General features: G+C 41.4%; 1 protein-coding gene across 1 annotated transcript in view; it reads right to left on the reverse strand.

Annotated features, from left to right (window-relative positions):
• Nucleotides 1-19,177, reverse strand: part of Svep1 (sushi, von Willebrand factor type A, EGF and pentraxin domain containing 1) — a 179,470-nt gene that overhangs the window by 116,000 nt on the left and 44,293 nt on the right. Inside the window, exons 4-5 of the mRNA XM_006985289.4 lie at nt 2,899-3,057; nt 1,764-1,943 (exon numbers count right to left, since the gene is read on the reverse strand). Coding sequence (XP_006985351.1) covers nt 1,764-1,943; nt 2,899-3,057 — 339 coding nt within the window. The remainder of the gene's footprint in view (nt 1-1,763; nt 1,944-2,898; nt 3,058-19,177) is intronic.

The raw sequence follows: 19,177 nt of genomic DNA on the forward strand, positions 1-19,177 counted from the left end.
CAGACATCAATCTGTTTTTAATATTTTCTTCTGGCATTCACTAACTGATGGTAAACTAGATTTAAAGGCTTTGGTTGTGCATATTTATTTTCAAGATTTCACCGTGGGGTTAAATTCTTTGACCTTCTGTTACCATTACTCCACAACTCCGGCCACTCTCTGAATTCCTAACAAGAGAGGGACACGTCTAGTGTCTGCTCTCCTGTCAATTCATGTTCTTCAGAATTCTGTTATCTTCGAAATCATCCTCTACTTTCAAGGGGCTTTCCCAGGTTACATTTTCCAGTTAATTCATTTGGCTTTGAAGTATGTGTTTATGGTGCAGATAGCTGTGATTCCCCGCTCCTTGCTCTAAGGATTCTCATTGCTCTTAGAGTTCCCCTCAATTCTTTGGGATCCTAGTCTTCCTTGATTGCTGCCGTTGCCTTGGAGGCTGCACTGTTCAACTTTTCACGCTTCCTTGTCGGCCATTTTTGTTCATCACGCTGGCCACAGTTTGTCCTTGACTTCTGGCAAGCTACATGATAAAGACCGGATTGGCCTCATTTCTTATTTACTACTGGGTTCAGTTTTAGTGGCTAATAAACAGACAATGGATGTCTGTGGAACGTTCAAATGCTCTTGGAATGCAAGTCAGTGAGCATTCCCTATGGGCATAGAAGCACTGAGGTTCGCTGGAGGCAGCACCCTTTACCCAGTGATCTGGGTGAAATGATGAAGTCTTGAAGTTAAGTCCTGACAATGGATAGAGAAGGCTGCCAGTTACAGTAACAAATCAACACACCAAGATGTCCACATAAGTCCGAACTCCAGAAAATCCAATTACTACTTTTTACATATACCTATGTCCCAACTCTAGAACTCTAGACAGAGTAGCTTTGGGGGCCAGGCAGTTGGAGGGAGGTCCCCAAGTTCTTGATTTGCTCTTCTCTTTCCTTGGAAAACCTCCTCCTGCTTGCCTTGTGAAGCCTCCGGAGGTCAGGGCTATGCAGTCGTAAGAACTAGGAACTCAGGTAATGGAGATGGCCAAATGGGGGGATCTGACACACTGCTCTGTCTTGGTATGGAAGCCATGACCCCGACTGTTGTTCCTATTCTCTTTCTCACCAGCTTGACTTGGCTCCTTGGAATCTCACCATAATAAATTCTCCACTTTCTAGAGCTGGAGACATTTGAGTTGAGGTGCTCCCACTGAAGGATTATGGCATGACTCAAACCCTGTCTTGTGGTAGGAATTTAGCCCTCACTCTGATGATCCCCAAAGTTGTCACTGGTCCTGATGTTCTTGTTACCTCACCTTGACTATTGAAGTTGGAGTAACCTGCCTGTTTACCTCTAGACCAGCAGTTCTCAACCTGTGGGTCACGACCCCTTTGGAGTCACAAATCAGATATCCTGCATATCAGATATTTACATTTATATTACAATTCATAACAGTAGCAGAGTTATAGTCATGAAGTAGCAATGAAAATAATTTTATGTTTTGGGGGGTTACCACAACATGAGGAACTGTATTAAGGAGTCATGGCATTAGGAGGGTTGAGAACCACTACTCTAGAGAGACCTTTTCTTTGTTTGTTTATCAGAGGAATATGAATGGCATAGTTTGCAATGATGAGGTCAGGCAAACTTAGCAGTTCTCAACCTTCCTCCAATTTTCACTTTCTTAGGCATATGAGCAAATAACTGACCGGCTCATTAGAGACTCTGTGAAAGTCGGGCAAGACAACCAAAAAACGACATGACCTGGCCAGACTGCATACCTCTGCAGAAGCTCTCTGTCCCAGACCACAAACCATTGGGCTGACACAAATGAATGCTGCTTCCCACGAGGTCAAATCCAGGGCGACATCGGACCCCACAGGCTGCATTGAAGTGGTTTCTGCAAGTGTTTTGTATAAAAAACCCATTTTCAGGAGGCTTCAGGGCAGGGCAGTGGACAACTAACAGAGAGAAAAGCAAAGAGCACAGTCAGATTTTGTCCATGGGACTGTATTGTTTCAGTTTATTTAACAAGGCATGCCATGTGTCTACTGGTCTGTCTGTCTGTCTCCATATATACATCTGTATTTACAGATCTTAATTCCCCACAGTGCTCCCATTTGACCCATCTGATTTCTGTGTGTTTGGAAGAAGAACCCCTACATATGACTCCCCGTGGGTATTTATTATCAATTAAAATGTAACATAGGCGGAACACTTCAAACTTCAAAGGGCTTTATTTTGTTGCTGGTATAGATAAATGTAAGCTTTCCTAGGCTTCCCCCCCAACCTCACTGCTTTGGTGCTGCACCCCAGGACCTCATGTGTGCTAAGCATATGCTCTACCACCAAACTATGTCCCTAGTTCTTGACTTTCATAGATCATTAGAAATTTTCTCTCTTAATTAAGGTCGAATAAATAATAAAGAAATAAAAAGCCAAGTGTAGTAGCACACATCTTTAATCCCAGTACTCGGGAAAAAGATACAGCTTTTATCATGCTTTATATACTATGTTATTATTTTCTACTTTTGACATGATGGAAAAATATTTATGAAACAAACTTATTTTAAAAAAATGAATTTGAGCACTACCAGGGCCAAGACAAGCTTATTTATTGTTCAAATTCATTGCTGAAGTTGTAGCATTCTTCATTTCTAAGTACTAATCCATGCTTTCTGCAATCACATTTCTCCTACGATCTCGGATCCTTTCTCCGGAGCAGGATGCCTATGTGAGTGCTGATAAATGCTATGTAACACAAGCAAACGACCGGCCCCCACCCTCACTGCAATGTGACCAAAGACAGGGATGTTGGAGACTATCCTAAATGAGTCTGGTGCATCCACCGCTCTCTGCATCACAGAGCTCAAGGTCAGCTTTCTATTTCCTGTTTGTTGGCAGTGGGTGGCTTACCCTGACAGGTCTGACCAAATGTGCGGTACCCCTCCCTGCACACACAGTCTTCAGGGGATGTGCTTCCGGGTGGAGAGGTGTGGTTTTCATCGGGACATGGGATGCATGTGCTGATTCCTCCTGGAGAAGCTTCAGGCTTATATGTCCCCGATGGGCAAGCTGTGGGCAGACAAGCAGCCAGAGACATTCATTTATGTGTAATGTCCATAGAAACTTAGAAAAATGTTGAAAATAATGGGGTAGAGATTATCATTCTACATAGAAATAATTATTATATAATTCAAGCAGAAAAGAAACTTTTAAAAAAGATTTATTGTATTTTTGTTTTATGTGTGTGTATTGCCTGTAGTTTTATATGTGCACCATGTGTATGCAGTATCCACAGAGGCCAGAAGAGGGCATCAGATCCTCTGGATCCAGAGTTATAGATAGCTGTCAGTTGCCATGTGGGTGCTGGGAGTCAAACTTGGGTCCTTTGGAAGAATAGCTAATGCTCTTAACCACTGAACCATCTCTTCAGCTCCAAAAGCAGCTACAACCCCCCCAAAGGCTGACATATTTTGTTTGTTATGTGCAGGTATGAAAGCCTTTCTGGCCTACAACTAGTTTCTGTCATTAAAATATGACATTACGCCATGCCTGAGTTGAGTTTTGAAAAAACTCAATATAGTAGTGTATGTTAAGGGACTCCAAGGAATCAATGACACTCAATAGATTACGCAAATCATAGCACACAGGAAATCTGTATTTCATCTCCCCTGTTCTGTGCGGCCACTCCACCTCCACCCCAAAGTCCCCACGCCCCCTCAGTGCGGATGTGCAAAAGCACTCCATCATTTCTGTCAGAATCACTTGACAAGGGGTGAGGAGAAAGTGAAGGGCTACAGGAAAACCGCAACTGATGGGAAAAGGTCTTTTGAAGAAAAAGTAGTGAAAGATCCCGCTTCTTCAGGCTCCCAGGGAGAGAAGATGAAAAGCAGAATCTAATTGACCTTGCTTCAGTCACCCCTCTGTACTGACAGTGTGTGACTTTGAATTTGTAGCTTCAGCCCTTTGGGGCTGCCCATCTGTGAAACAGCTCAAGAATAAGACATTCAATAACAAAGGGGACTTGGCGGCACTCAGCTGAGCAATTAAATGAAGCACAGCCACGAGGTGGGTTTGATTATTGAGAAAAACCACAACCAAGGAGCATGTATTTCCAAGCCCAAAGCATGAAGTAATCACATCAAAAGTAAGAATCATAATACAATGCAGCTATTAGGAAAACAGCCATGGCTCTAAAATTCATCTCATAAAAAAAAGACCATCAAACTCCTATGGTACGTGCTAGAAAATTCTAACCCTGAATCCATTTAAAACTTTAAAAATGAGGGAGACATTGAAAAATACTAATACTGCTCTTGGCCTATGAAAAACAGTTGGGCATAAGGGAAGGGACTGTTACTTCACAGCATTTTGTTCGTGAGTAGTGAAGTGCTGGTGAATTACACATTATACCAGACGTATCTTCACCCCAACGCTGACGATCAGCAACCTCAGGCTAGTGCAAGACAACAAGGTCTCCTTTGCAGGGAAGTCAGCGTTGGCAGGAGAGCAAGATGGAGATCAAGTCGGTCATACACAGGAGCAGTAAATTACAACTGCAGAATGAACCTTGCCACTGGGGATAACTGACAGGCAACAGAAATGCAGGACAGCAGAGCTGAGCAGGCACAGCCGTAGCCATTGTTACGATACCAAGGCTGAGCCTAGAAGGTACACAGCAGTATCCAACCGAAATTAACAACAGTCACACCCACCAGGAAGGAAACATACCACAAGTTTATGAGAAAAATCAAGAAGACAGTGATGAGAATCAAGCAGGTTCAATTCTCCAGTGCAAAAACAAATGCCAGCGTGGATTAAGGTAGATAGCTGTGTACAAGGAAGATAGTTATGTAAAAGGATATTATGAATCCAAATAGTCATAACACCGGGCAAGAATGAAGGAAGTCACTGGGCATGTGCATGGGTGATATGCGTGACTTTAGAAAAAAAAAAAGATGTATTTCATTGGCTAAGAAGGAAATTAAAATCAAGAACACAAAATTGTGGAAAATAGTGTTAACTAAACTGTTTGAGAATGAGAAACTACTTTTGGAACATGTAGTAACATTCTAGTATCACACTAAAATAATTGTGAAAATTGAAACAAATATCAAGTAAAACTCCCTTGTCTCAAGAAAATACATAAGAGAGAAAATAATTCTGCATAATATAAAGAAGAAAGATTTAAGAGATGAGAGAAACAGGTAGATAAGAGGAAGAAAGCAATCCATTCCATATATACCAATGATAAAATGGAAAGAATAGGCAGGATCCAATTTGTTCATAAAAATACTTATGTAACTATGAATGGGGAAAGAATGTATGACTTCCAAGCCAGCAGAGAGAAAAATACAAAGAAATCTGAACCAAATGGGAACCAAAAAAGAGAGAAGAAATAACAAGGAAGACTGAAATACCAAAGTCCACAAATGAAGGAGGCAGAGGCAAAGCCAAACAGATCGGTTATCACAAACAGGCAGTTAATTTAACCCTGTGGATAAGATAGAAACCTGAAATATGTCAGACTTACAGTTTGAAAATAGCATGCTGTTAAAACATATGTAAAAAAGCTTTAGAACGTCCTGGTGAAGGAAACAAATTACCATCTCAAGGAGAAATAAAACCATGTGAAGAACAGCCTGGTGCTGTGACATACACCTTCAATCCTGGTACTGAGGAGGCTGAGATAGAAAGATTGCGAGTTTGCGGCTACCCTGGGCTACATAACAAGTCTCTGTAGAGACGGGGAGAAGGGAGGAGATAGGAGAATGGGGGTGGAACTCGTAAAAACACAAGACAGAGATGAGTGTGCCAATCAAGTGATGAAGAAGTAAGCTTTTCCTGAGGAAGAAATGTGTGTGGCCGACAGTCACAGGGCAAATGGTTTATTGCTGAGAATGAAGTGAAAATGAATGGCTACCTTTTAACTTGGCAACATCTCAAATGATGTTAGCACCTCCTGTGGACAGGTGTGTGAGGAAAGGGCTTTCTCCTGAGCCACGAACAACTTGTAATGAGGGAATTCACTATTAGTATTACAGGGCATGTTCTTTTTAATGAGTTCATTTCTAAAGGTGTTCCAACTAAATATAACCAAGAATGTACACTAGGCACTATTGATTATTGTACAGCATTGATGACAATGCAAATGTACACAGAGAAAGGCTTTGTTAAGTTCTTAAGACACATCCAACCAATTAGACAGTAGCCATGGACTGATAGTTCCCAAGCCGGGGAGATGGGGCCTCAGTAAAGAGCTTCCTGTGTGAGGCTGAGGACCAGAGTTCACACTGTTAATCATCTGTGTACAAAATATCCAGACACGGAAGTACACATCTGTAATCCCCGTGCTGGGGTGTGTGGAGACAGGCGGGTCACTGGAGTTTGCTGGTCAGCCAGGCTAGCTGAATCAGGGAGCTCCAAGTTCAAAGAAAAATAAAAGTTGAGAGCAAACAGTAAAAGGGCACCAGACACCAACCTCTGGCCTCCATTGGCACTATATATACACTTCACGTATACACGAGTATCTACACAAATATTCTCTCCCTCCCTCCCTCCCTCCCTCCCTCCCTCCCTCCCTCCCTCCCTCCCTCCCTCCCTCCCTCCCCCCTCTCTCCTTCAAATAAAGGAGTCAAATATTAATTAATGTTTTCTAAATATCTTAAAATTTATTTTATTTTTATATGTAGGTGTTTTGCTTATGCACGTATGCACACTGTGTGTATGCCTGGTGCTCCTGGAGTCTAGAACAGGGCATTGGATACCCCAGAACTGGAGTGACAGATCGCTTCTCTCCAGGTTCCAGCTCACAGCTATCTGTCACTCCAGTTCCTGCCTGGTCACTGGCCATCAGTGTTTTATTTATATAGAGTGATATCCACAGCAGTGAGCTGACATTTAGATTCTGGGAATCAAACCCAGATCCTCTGGAAGAGCAGCCAGTACTTTTCATGAGGGAGCCATTTCTCCATCCACCACTCAGTAAATTTTGAATCAGCTCCCCAGCTCATTATTTCCCAACCATGCGTGTTGGGGGGTGTTCTTCTCATCTCATGAGTGTGTTGTAATCAACAGATACTTCAGTACTTGGTAAATTCCCGCCCCCCAACACCATTTCTTTCCCTTTCTTGTTCTCCACTTAGCTTGTCTTTGCATGTTTCCCTTCCTCTAAGCGAACTTCCTGCATCCTCTAAGACTCTCACTTATTCTTCAAAGTCTCCCCAGCTCTTTTGACAATTATGCCCCTTCTCTTCTGAGTCCCACAACACATCACCATCCCCTGCACTCTGCTTCCAGCATGTGTGACAACGTAGTTGTCTCTTTCTTCAAGTGGGCAGCACACTTTGGTAAGTTCACAGACTTCTCCAATTCACTGGATCCCACAGCTGTCTATCCCACTGACTCCATCAGTAGTCATCCAATCAGAGGAGGGCAAGAGAAAACAGCATCTGCCAGAGGGTGGGCCTAGGTGGAGACCACACTAAAATATGAAGGGCAACAATGGGCTGAAATGAAAAGATGTTAGACTTGGAAGCAAGACAATCGACTCACAATCTCGCCTTCTCCATTCACAAGCTACGGGGTGCTGGAATATGATTTTTCTTTTTCTATTTCTGTAACGTTAGGAAGTTACAGCTAATGATGTCTAAGGTCTTTCCAAAAGTAATATGTGAAGATTCCATAAATAGAATAGGAAATAGCAATTTGAAGAAGTCTTCACAAAGGGCAGTCAGATTTTGAATGCAGATTTGATATTTGATATAAAAAAATAATATAACTAGAGAAGAAACTAACCCTACATTAGTATTTGCCAAGCCTCCTTGAATACAATGGTTTACAATATTGGAGAATAGCGCTTGGGATAAAAATATCTAAAAGCACATTTGGAAACACATTGTGAAATTCACAGCGATGATGGGAAACAGACTTCAGGAGAACTATTTAGAGGCATTACACAATCCTAGGGGGAGAGGTGTAATCAGCTTCCTGGACTTTCAAGGGAGAAACACATCCTCATCCCAAACTAAGCAAAGCTGAAAAGATGAAATAAATCTGCGGTTTGAGCAAATTTTTCAAGGCTTGCTAGAGGTATATGGTTTTGTTTTGTTTTCTGTTTAAAACGCAATGCTCCTGGAAGTAAACAAAATATTTTTCTTAACTTCTCTCTTTGTTGTTAAAATAAACACTTTCTCTTTTCAGAAATATGTTGGTGGTTAGTAGCTACTATTACTGGAAGTGTGAGTCTTGTTCTCATGTACAAACATCAGATCTTTCTTCAGCTGACAGTGAATTCCTTTGGCTGAAGTCGATTCATATGTCAACTATTTGTCAACTATTTTGGAATCTGTAAAAAGAGAGGCCTCTGTGCTCTCTAATATCAGGCCCATTAAATATCAACATACACTACCCAGGATGTATTATGTGTCTATGTAACACACAACATACAGGGACTGCCACTCTATCAAGTTCTTCTTTACGCATGCTCTAAGATTAACTTTTAAAATCATGATAAATATTGGAAGCCTCGATCCTTGTATGACTCATCTCTAAAGGCTAGTGGATAATTTTAAGGAGGGTAGTTTCTGAGAGATTGCATGAGATGCATCTGGTGGTGCAGGATGCCAGGGGTGCCCATTCTTGTAGAGTGTAATGGCAGCCCGTGGAGTTGTGCCATGCAGAAGACTTCACTCTGCTCTACTGAGGAAGGGCATCAAATGTGACGTTAAAACAACATCACATATCTTCCCAACCTTACACATTTGATCTGAATACAGAATCTGTTCCTGCAGGAAGTTGTGCAGGATTTTGAGCACAGACCTCATTGCTGTCGGAAAGAACCACCTTCTCCAGTGATGAGCTGATGCTTCCACAAGAACAAGATCTAATTGTACACAGAGGGACTCCATTTCCATTCGGTGACTCTGATCCATTACGATTGTGTCAGTGAATTAAGTGACCCCGAAGTCTTACACATCAGTGCTCTTTTGGAATGTGTAAGTGTCCCGCCACTCTCTCTGGGTTGGTCAGTTCATTTGGCTAGAGTCCAGAGTATTTAAACAAAATTGTGAATTTGAACCCTGTGGGGTGCCTTAACAGCAAATGGTGCCTTAACTGCAGGCTACCCCACTTGCGATAGGAAGCACCTGTTCAATCTTGCCAGGAGAATGATGTATTACTGAAACTGTCAAACAAACAAACCAACCCAAGCCCTCAAAGGATGCCTTGGTATGGAAATTGTCATATATTAAGAATTGCATAGATTGAAAGACAGACAGACAGAGAGACCGACAGGCAGGCAGGCTTGCAGGCAGGAAGGCAAACAGACAGACAGGAACACACACACACACACACACACACACACACACACACACACACACACACACACACCTTTCCAGCTCAAAAATATTAGCTTTTTTTTTTTTTAAAACTCATGAGTCATTAAAGGTGAACTATTGTGTCTCCCTATTACCAGGGCTACAGGTAAGTGGCTTCTTGCACTCCTTTTTTTTTTTTTTTTTTTTTTTTTTTTTTTTTTACTGGATATTAACCGATTTTTGTTACTTGATTTTTTTTTATTTAATTATACAGCCTTGGCTGGCCTGCAATTAACTACATAGCCCAGGCTGGTCTCAAACTCACAGAGATCCACCTGCCTCTCCCTCCCAAATGTTGGGATTAGAGGATGCACCACCACACCTGACAATAGTTTTTTTTTAAGTGTGTGTGTGTGTGTGTGTGTGTGTGTGTGAGAGAGAGAGAGAGAGAGAGAGAGAGAGAGAGAGAGAGAGAGAGAGAGAGAGAGAGAGAGAGAGAGAATAAGCCAGAGGATAACTTTGGATGTCATCTTGAGTAATTCCATCAATCTCATTTGAGACAGTGTCTCTCCCTGGCATGGAGCTCACCAGTGAAGGTAGACCATCTGTCCTGTGAGCCCCAGGGATCCCCCTTTCTCTTTTTCTCCAGAACTGGGATTATAAGTGTGTGCCAACATGCCTGGCATTTTTCATGGGCTCTGGGGATTGAATTCAGGACCTCATGCTTGCAAGACAAGCACCTTACCTACTGAGCTCTTTCCCTGGGTATCAACAGTTTTAAAAATTGTCAGTAGTTCATTGTTGTGACTGTGAAATGGAAGGCAGAGACAGAACGTGTGGTTGAACTTGGGCCAGGGTCGTCCAACGAAACATCTCTGTTGTAAGTGAGGCGTAAGGGTAGGAACAAGGCCCGAGACTGTTCACTGATCTCATCATGTGCACTGGGACACATACCTGTCCACACTCACACATGTGAACTTGAGCATGTGTGAATACAGTGTATATGCATGAGTGCACACAGAATTGTGTAACTCATAATTCTTGGTGGTGATACCTATTCTGACTTGTTACTGTCAATTCCAGCCTCATTTCAGAGTAAGCTATCTTAGTAAACACTGGGCAACAATCTTATCTGCCAGAGGACCTAAAAAATAATCCACAAACAACTGAAGGAGTCAATGAACAGACTTAAAGGACTTTCTTCGTGGTCTCCATGAGATGGAATGAATGGGCCTGACTGTGTGGTCTGGTCTGCTGCTCTTGTAGTAAGTCATTATGTAATGGTTTTCTTTTTCTTTAGACTTCCATATTAAAACATCTGACATGTCTTCCAAATGACATTTGTGTAAATAAAGTTGCAAGCACTTTACTTTGGCAACCGCAGTGCTTTCAACACATGAGATTTCTCTATATCGTTATCTTTCTCCCATTTCACCCACTAAAGTAGGGTGTGGAAGAAAGGAAAATTCCCCAAATTACTGATGGCTTGGATATTTCTGATGCTAAGTTATGTAACTAATTAGAAAGCTGTTTTTTTTCCCATTACTCCTGCATGGGTGAGCAAAGCTGCAAACTAATATTGTGAGACCCTCAAAATGGATGAAAAGGTGTAATGGATATCGGGGATAAAGTACAGCATTCCATCTGTGCCCCTGTCCCTGTGCAGGACAAAAACACCTCAGTGGATGACAAGCCACGGGAAACTCTTTAAGGCAGTGGGGTCAGCGCCAAGTATCAATAGATGGGACCACATGAAAGTAACGTTTCTGCACAGACAAAACCAAACAGAACACCCAGCGACCCAGCAGAGCACACAGACAGCTTTAGCAGCCACACCTCAGACAGAGGACTAACTTCCAGAATTTACAGAGAAGTGCAGAAATTAAACACCAGAGAAATGGCTAAGGAAATGAACAGAAAAATTTTGAAGGAAGAAATAGAAATGGTCAATGACTCTGCTTGAAAGTGCTCAACATCCCTAGTTATGAGGGAAATGCAAACTAAAACTACTTTGAGATGCCACCTCCCCTTCTCAGAATGGCCATCATCAAGAAACCTGACCACAAATATAGTAGAGAATGTGAGGGCAGAGGAACACTTATTCACTTCTGATGGCAGAGCAAATTAATATACCATTATGGAAATGAATAGGGAGTTCCATATGACGTAACTGTTCCATATCGGGGCATATACCCAAAGAACTCTGCATCCTAATAAAGAGATATTTGCACATCTGTGATTATCACTGTTCTGTTATTTGTACAAAACAGAATTTGGTGGTATTGTGTTCCCCAAAATATTGTGCACTCTATTAAACTTATCTGGAGTCAGAGAACAGAACAGCCACAATATTAAACATAGAGGTTAGGCAGTGGTAACACACACCTTTAATCCTAGCATTCCAGAGGCAGAGATCCGCCTGGATCTCTGAGTTCAAGGCCACACTGGAAACAGCCAAGTATTGTGACTCACGCCTTTAATCCCAGGAAATAATGGCAGGAAGCAGAAAGACATATAAGGCATGAGGATGAGGAACTAGAGCTGGTTAAGCTTTTAGGTTTTGAGCAGCAGTTCAGCTGAGATCATATTGGATGAGGACTCAGAAGCTTCCAGTCTGAGGAAACAGGATCAGCTGAGGAACTGGCAAGGTGAGGTGGCTGTGGCTTGTTCTGCTTCTCTGATCTTCCAGCATTCGCCCCAGTACCTGGCTCTAGGTTTGATTTTATTAATAAGACCTTTTAAGATTCATGTTACACAGAATAGTATTCATCTGTAAAGAAAAGTGCAATTTGTAGGGAAATGGTTGGATCTAGAAAGTTTATTAAGTCAGGTGGAAGAAAATAACACTGCATATTTTCTCTCATGTGCACATCATAGCTGTAATGTATACACATAAATAGTTGTAAACAAGGATACGACATTTAGAAAGGAGACCTAGAGAGGGTGACATTGGGTGACAAAGGAAACAGAACCTATGAAGGACACAGAAGCCATGAAAGAGGCTCTACATCTGTTTACTTTCCTAACTTAACCTCTTTCATAGTTTTTCTTTTCTGTAGGTAAGACCTGAAACGATGCTCAACCACTTCAGAGCAGCCAGCCTACTAACTACAGACAAGGTCCCTGAGACATACAGAGCTTGGCACTGGGCAAGCTGTGTGACGTCAGCTGTGTGACATTTGTGCATTAATCAGAGTGAAGTGATTTTATTTTTAAAAAAATTATTTAAAAAGTGAAAATAAACCAAAAGAGGACATATTCCAGAACTCAAAAGCTGGGGCGTGCTCAGGTAACCTTTGTGAGTTAGTGTGATGTCAAAGATGAAGTTATATCATGCCCAGACAGAACACTTAACCCTGGTATTCTCCAAACAGACAGACAAACAAAACAGTCAATGAGAAGTGTTCTCCTTAGCCAAAGGATGGGGAGATGATGGCCCGGCAGGCTAGGACATTTTAGATAACAGTGCTCAACTTCTCCTACTACATGCTTAAACAAACAAACAAAAAACAGGCACAGCCCTATGTTCCAATCCTTGTCACCTCAACAGAAGCCAAGTGAGGGGCAGATCTTATGGTTTAGATGGGAGATGTTCCCCAAAGCCTCATGTGATGAGGCTTGCCTCCCAGTTGGTGGAACTGCTGGGCAGAGCCTGACTGGAGCTGTTTCCCTGTCTTTGATTCCATGTTCCACAAGGCTTTGATCCACAGCATGCTTTTCACTATGGCGCTCTGTCTCCACAGGCTCTGAACAAAAGCCAAGTAACGTGGACCAAAACCTCTGAGACCACTCGTTAAAATAAACTGTTTCTGCTGTAAGCTGATTTTCTCAGCCATATTGTCACACTGATGTAAAAGTGATTAATATTCCTGTAAGACTCTGGTAAGATGCCCCAGTGGGTTGAAAAATTAAATAAAATTGGTAAGGCTTTAAATAAACTAAAATAAAGAAGAGATAATACAAATTATTCCTGTCAGGAATGAAACAGACCCTGCAGACATGGATAAGCTAACACTATTTACAAGTCTATATGTTTGACATCTCAAAAGAAACAGACCACTCTGGGTGATGGTGGTGGTGGTGGTGGTGGTGGTGGTGGTGGTGCATGCCTTTAATCCCAGCACTCAGGAGGCAGAGGCAGGTGAATATCTGTGAGTTTGAGGCCAGCCTGGGCTACAGAGTGAGTTCCAGGAAAGGTGTAAAACTACACAGAGAAAAAAAAAAAAAAGAAGCAGACCAGGTCCTCAAACGCTACACACCACCATGATATACATAATAGTAAGTCATTTGTATAGCTCTATTGTTAGGGAAATTGAATTTGTAGTATTGAAAACTTCCATTTCCACAAACATCGAAAGAGTAAAGAAAGAAAAAAAACGAATAAAATACAAATTAAAAGTAAAAGTAAAAGTTCTTATAGGCAATGGGCAGCGGTGGCACACGCCTTTAATCCCAGCATACAGGAGGCAGAGCCAGGTGGACCTCTATGAGTTTGAGGCCAGCCTGGTCTACAGAGGGAGATCCAGGACAGGCACCAAAACTACACAGAGAAACCCTGTCTCAAAAAAAAATTCCTTACAGGCTACTATATCTCAGAAATGCAGACACAAAAATTCTCAATAACATATTAACAATATATAAGATAAATTTCACATCATGAACCAGTAAGACTTATTTCAGGGATGTTAGACTTACTTGATATTGGAAATCATCCCAGGCTAATGGATATTTTTGTAGAAGGTTCTAACTTATATATCAAAACCAGAACCTCTCTTAAAGCTGACAAGTGGCTTAAATAAAACTAGTACATAAGGAAAACAAACAAAAGTTGATTGCATTTTCATAGATTAGCAATGAACACACGGGTGAAATTAAAAATGCAGTAATAATTACTCACAGTGGCTCACAAACAAAACACATATGTGTAAATTATGCAAAACACATGCAGAACTTATATATGAGATATTACAAATGCTGAAAAAAAACCCCCAAAGACCTAAGCAAACTTTGTGTTCATAAATTTGAAGTTTCAATATAATGAAAATGTCAAGTTTTTACCAAGTGGATGTGCAGATACAATGCAGTACCTACGAAAATTAGAGCAGGATTCTTTGTGCATGAAGATAGCATTATTCTACATTTTGTATGGAAAGATGAAGAACTAGTAGCTACAGTGATTTTGATACAGGAGAATGAGCACAAGCAGTTTCAAGACTTTCCACATAGCTACAGGGGTTGAAACTGTGTGTCTGATGAACCAGAGAGCATCTCAGAAACGGGTCCTAACACATCCAGCAAGTACAAAATGATCCAATGAGGAACGCATTGTATCTCCAGGAAGTAGTGTGGAGAAACTCAGTACACACAGGTAAAACAATTAACCAGACGTAAGTCTCACACCTCAAAAGTAAAATGAGGCATGGATGTCAATATAAATGCAAGGCTAAAATGCTTTTAGAGTGAACATATGATAAAATCCTTGGAAGACAGGAAGGCAAAAGTCTAAAGTGCAGGGGAAAATATTGATAGATGCACTCCTTCAAGTTCAACAGTATTCATAATGGTGCCAAGAAAAACAGATGCCCACACTTAGAGGAATGACTAGATCCACATCTCTTCACCCCCGACAAAAACCAATTTAAAACAGGTCAGGCATGGTCATGTAAGACATGAAACTCTGAAACAGCCAGATGAAAACAGAGAACACTCTTAAAGGAACAAGCAAGGACTTCATCAAAAGGACTCCAGAAGCAGCAAATCTCACAGAACTGACAAATGCATGGAATTTCAAAGCTTCTTCACAGCAAAGGAAAAAAAATCAATAGAATGAAGAGAGAGCCAAAAGACTTGAAAAGAAACCACTGACAAATGTACAAAGGACAGGGAAATAGCATTTGGATCTATAAGGAAACCCTAAAATCAAATACCCAAAATACCATCCAATCAATAAATGGGCTAATTAGTGGAACAGAAAGAAGAAATATAAATGGACCATAAATAATTGGAAAATTGCCCAATATCCTTAGTAACCAGGGAAGTGCTAATTAAACCCACAGAGTTTCCACAGAATAGCCATAATCAAGACAACCTCAAATGCTGGCAAGCGTGAGGGAAGAGGAACTCTTATACACTGTTGGTGGGAATTTAATCAATGGGGAGCTGTAATCAATAGGGAGGATCCTCAAAGAGCTGAAAACGGAACTACCACATGACCTAGCTCTGCCATTACTGAACAGTGTACCCGGAGGATGCTATGTCAGCAAACCACAGAGGTGCTGGCAGGTCCGTGCTGATCCTTACTCTATTCCCAATAGCCAAGGCATGGAATCAGATAAACGGATAAAGAAAATTTGATAAGTACACATAGTGGAGTCCTTGTTAGTAATAAAGAAGATCAAGATTATGATATTCACAGGAAAATGAATGGAACTGAAGATAATTGTGTTCATTGAAATAAAACAGACCCCGGGAAGACTAGATTTTAATTCAGCCTCAAAATGCTGTGGGATTCCATTTATATATCCTTCTTGAAATGACATTATGTGATTAGACAACAGATTAGTGGTTTCCAGAGGTAAGAGGGGTACAGGGGTGTTAGGAGTTGCAGGAACTATTGGGGCTCTATTAGAGCAACTGAGTGATCTTTGTGGCAGCAATAAAGGTGGCATCAGTGTCACTATCTATGGTGTTTGAGTGGGAATGGCCCCCACGGCCTCATATGCTTGAGCACTTCATCGCCAGTTGGTGGAACTGTTTGGGAAGGATAGGCAAGTATAGCCTTGTTGGAGGAGGTGTGTCACTGGGGGTGGGCATTGATACCACAAAAGACTCACCATTACCCTTTAGCTCTCTCTGCTTTATAGACATATCCAGACATGGACCAGAATCTGAAGAAGAGCCTGGGAACTCTTCAGACTAGAAAGGGCAAATTGCGTTGGTCCAGTCCACAGCTCCTCAGGGGGTGCACACAAAGCCCTTTCGAATTCTTAGAAAGCATATACATTTCTTATTACTCCTAATGAAATCTTACCATTTTTAAGTTTACTGTTCCTTCCTAGGACAATTATTCATTTCAAAGTATTTCTCTGACTGCCTCACAAACCTATTCTGCTGATGTTTTTGGTTTCCAGTTGATTCTTTTAGACTTTCCAAGGGGGAACAGTATATCATGCAAATAATAAGACAATTCTTTTTATTTTAAGCATAAAATGATAAAAACATGTTATTTTATGGCACTGTTCTTCTTTTGGCATATTCACATATAGTATGCATTTTCTCAAAATTTGTTCTATGTTCATGATTTATTTTCATATAGCTCCCCCAGTATTTTGACAAGATTTGTAAATCTCATTCTAATAAAAAACTCCCAACTGATAAGGTTGTGCTACATAACAGTAATCATGGTTTGATTTGTGCATTTGTTAAATGTTAAACTGTGCAAATGGTAAATGGTGAAAATGTACGATACCCTGGAATGTTAGACCTTGTGTTGACTGCTGTATGAATCGAAATATCATCACAGGCCTTTAAAGCAGACAAGTAACTTGCACACACATGTGCACGCACACACACACACACACAGAGAGAGAGAGAGAGAGAGAGAGAGAGAGAGAGAGAGAGAGAGAGAGAGAGAGAGAGAGAGAGAGCCTTGGGAAGAAATTTGGAAGCAATTTCAGTAACCAGATAACATGAAAGAGATAAATGTGTGATTAGCCACTTCCTATTGTTGAAATCAGCCTTCCAGATGGTTCCCTTTGATTCTGAGCCAGGGCTGCTCAGGGTCAGTAGATTTGTTCACCTCCAATTCTCTATAAGAGGAATGGAAAATTCCCAGGAAATTGAAAGCCAAGCAGAGTTCCCATATGTCATTTTCTAGCATCTAAACATGCAACTCATTTTATTTATTTACTCATTCATTCACTAAAAATTTAATGTTCATTCCAAGTTCATGTGCTATGAAATGTGGGTTATAAAATCATCATCATCATCATCATACCCAGAAGCAATTCACAAAATGTAAAAGAAGGCATACCCCAAATACTAATGCTATGTAGTAAGTAAGCGGGGAGAAGATATTTAAGGGAACCCAAGCATCCACAACTGTGTCAGATCGACCAGCTGTTGGGGGAAAGAGATGAGAGTCAATACTGTGTTAGAGAAGTATTTGCTGTGAGTATTGGAGAACTAGTAAGTGCTGAACACAGATAAGCTGTGGAAGATTCTAGGCAAAGGACATGAAGAGGCACCAGGAGGGACCTCACAATTATAAGCAGTTTGAGGAAGCGGCAGTGTAAGTTTCTACTCAAGCAAGACCTTTAATTTGTCAATATTGAATAGGTTTTTTTTTTTTCTGTTTGTGCTACTGATACTGGAACTCAGGTTTATGCAGTGTCTTGTACATCCTTGTAGCCTCCCTGGCCACAACCCCATTACTTAGTAGATTCTACTAGGGTTTGTGTTGTGTGACACTGTTCCTGGGAAGATGTGGAGAAATGCCAACTCACCCCAGACAGGGAACCAACAACAGATCAAAGTAAGAACAACACCAAAATCCAGCTTGGTGAACCAACGACTTTTCCTGGAGTTACTTACAGGAGCAGAAATGATTCAAAGACAGCTGCATCACCAAAGACCCACCCTAGATGGGTGATGACTAGCAAAAGCTGGAACACTGAACTTCACTGCATGACTTTAAGCTGTTCAAAAAGTTGGAAAGTTCCTTTTCCAGGTAGCTCAGTTGGTCTGAGCCTCTTCCAGGAAGCTTGACCAGTCTGAGTCTCTTCTAGGCAGCTCAGATGGTCCTGCTTTTAAGTGGCTTGGCTGATCTGAGAATGTCTCTCAGAAGTTCTTACTGCTTATGTGTGCTTGGGAGAAAGGGGTAGACTGCATCTAGTCAGTTTCAGGGACTTCCTGAAACCTTTGGCCTTTTCACTTCTTGAGCTTGCCTAGCTTTCCTGTAGGCTGGAGGGCTTAACTTTCCTTTAACATCCTGTGTCTTAAGAGATTCCCTCCAAGATGGAATTGTGTAACCTACACACACACACACACACACACACACACACACACACACACACACAGGAGGAGAGAGAGACTAGGGCAAGGGAGAGAGATTTATTATATGAAATGAAATGTGAGAACTGATGGTTACTATAACTAGAGTGTGATAATCTGTATTTGCCTTGGCAAGGGCTATCAATAAAATGGGGAAATCTGGCAAATCGCTGCCAATGAAGCTATTATACCTTGTGAACTTATTGTTTGATAAACTCTGGCATTGTGAAAAGACAAGATGTGTTCATCTATGTTTTGGATAGTACCTCAGGACAGTGTAACTTAGTTTCTTTTCATCTTGCTGGGCTAAAATGCTCTGATAAAAGTAAATTAAGGTAGAAAGAGTCCATTGTGGCTCATCATTCTAGATTTCAGCCCATCACGATGGGAAAGCTACAGCCACAAGAGCTTGAGGGCACCGGTCACACTGTATCCACAGCAAAGAAGCATGGAACAACAAATGAATGTCACTCCGCTTCCTTTGTCCACTACGCAGCTCAGGACCCCAACTAGGGGATGGCACTACCCACAGTGGGTGGGGTTTTTTTTGCCTCAATTGAATAGTCAATAATTTCCCATAGGTATGTCCAAAGGCCTGCCCTCTAAACAATTCTAGAGTCTGTAAAGTTGACAATTAACACTACCAATCACAGTGTGTTTAACAGGCATGCAAGGGAAGTTCAAGCCAACACCCAAATTACATCTATTATATACCTAACAAAAGAATGAACCTAGAGCCAAGAACTATGTGAGGCCTGGAATGAGGGGATCTTACATTCCACAAAGCTCCTTGAGACTCTTTTCACTTTCAAGAGTGGGGGGTC

Source organism: Peromyscus maniculatus, chromosome 2 (assembly GCF_049852395.1).
Source record: "Peromyscus maniculatus bairdii isolate BWxNUB_F1_BW_parent chromosome 2, HU_Pman_BW_mat_3.1, whole genome shotgun sequence".
In the NCBI taxonomy this organism is placed as follows: domain Eukaryota; kingdom Metazoa; phylum Chordata; class Mammalia; order Rodentia; family Cricetidae; genus Peromyscus; species Peromyscus maniculatus.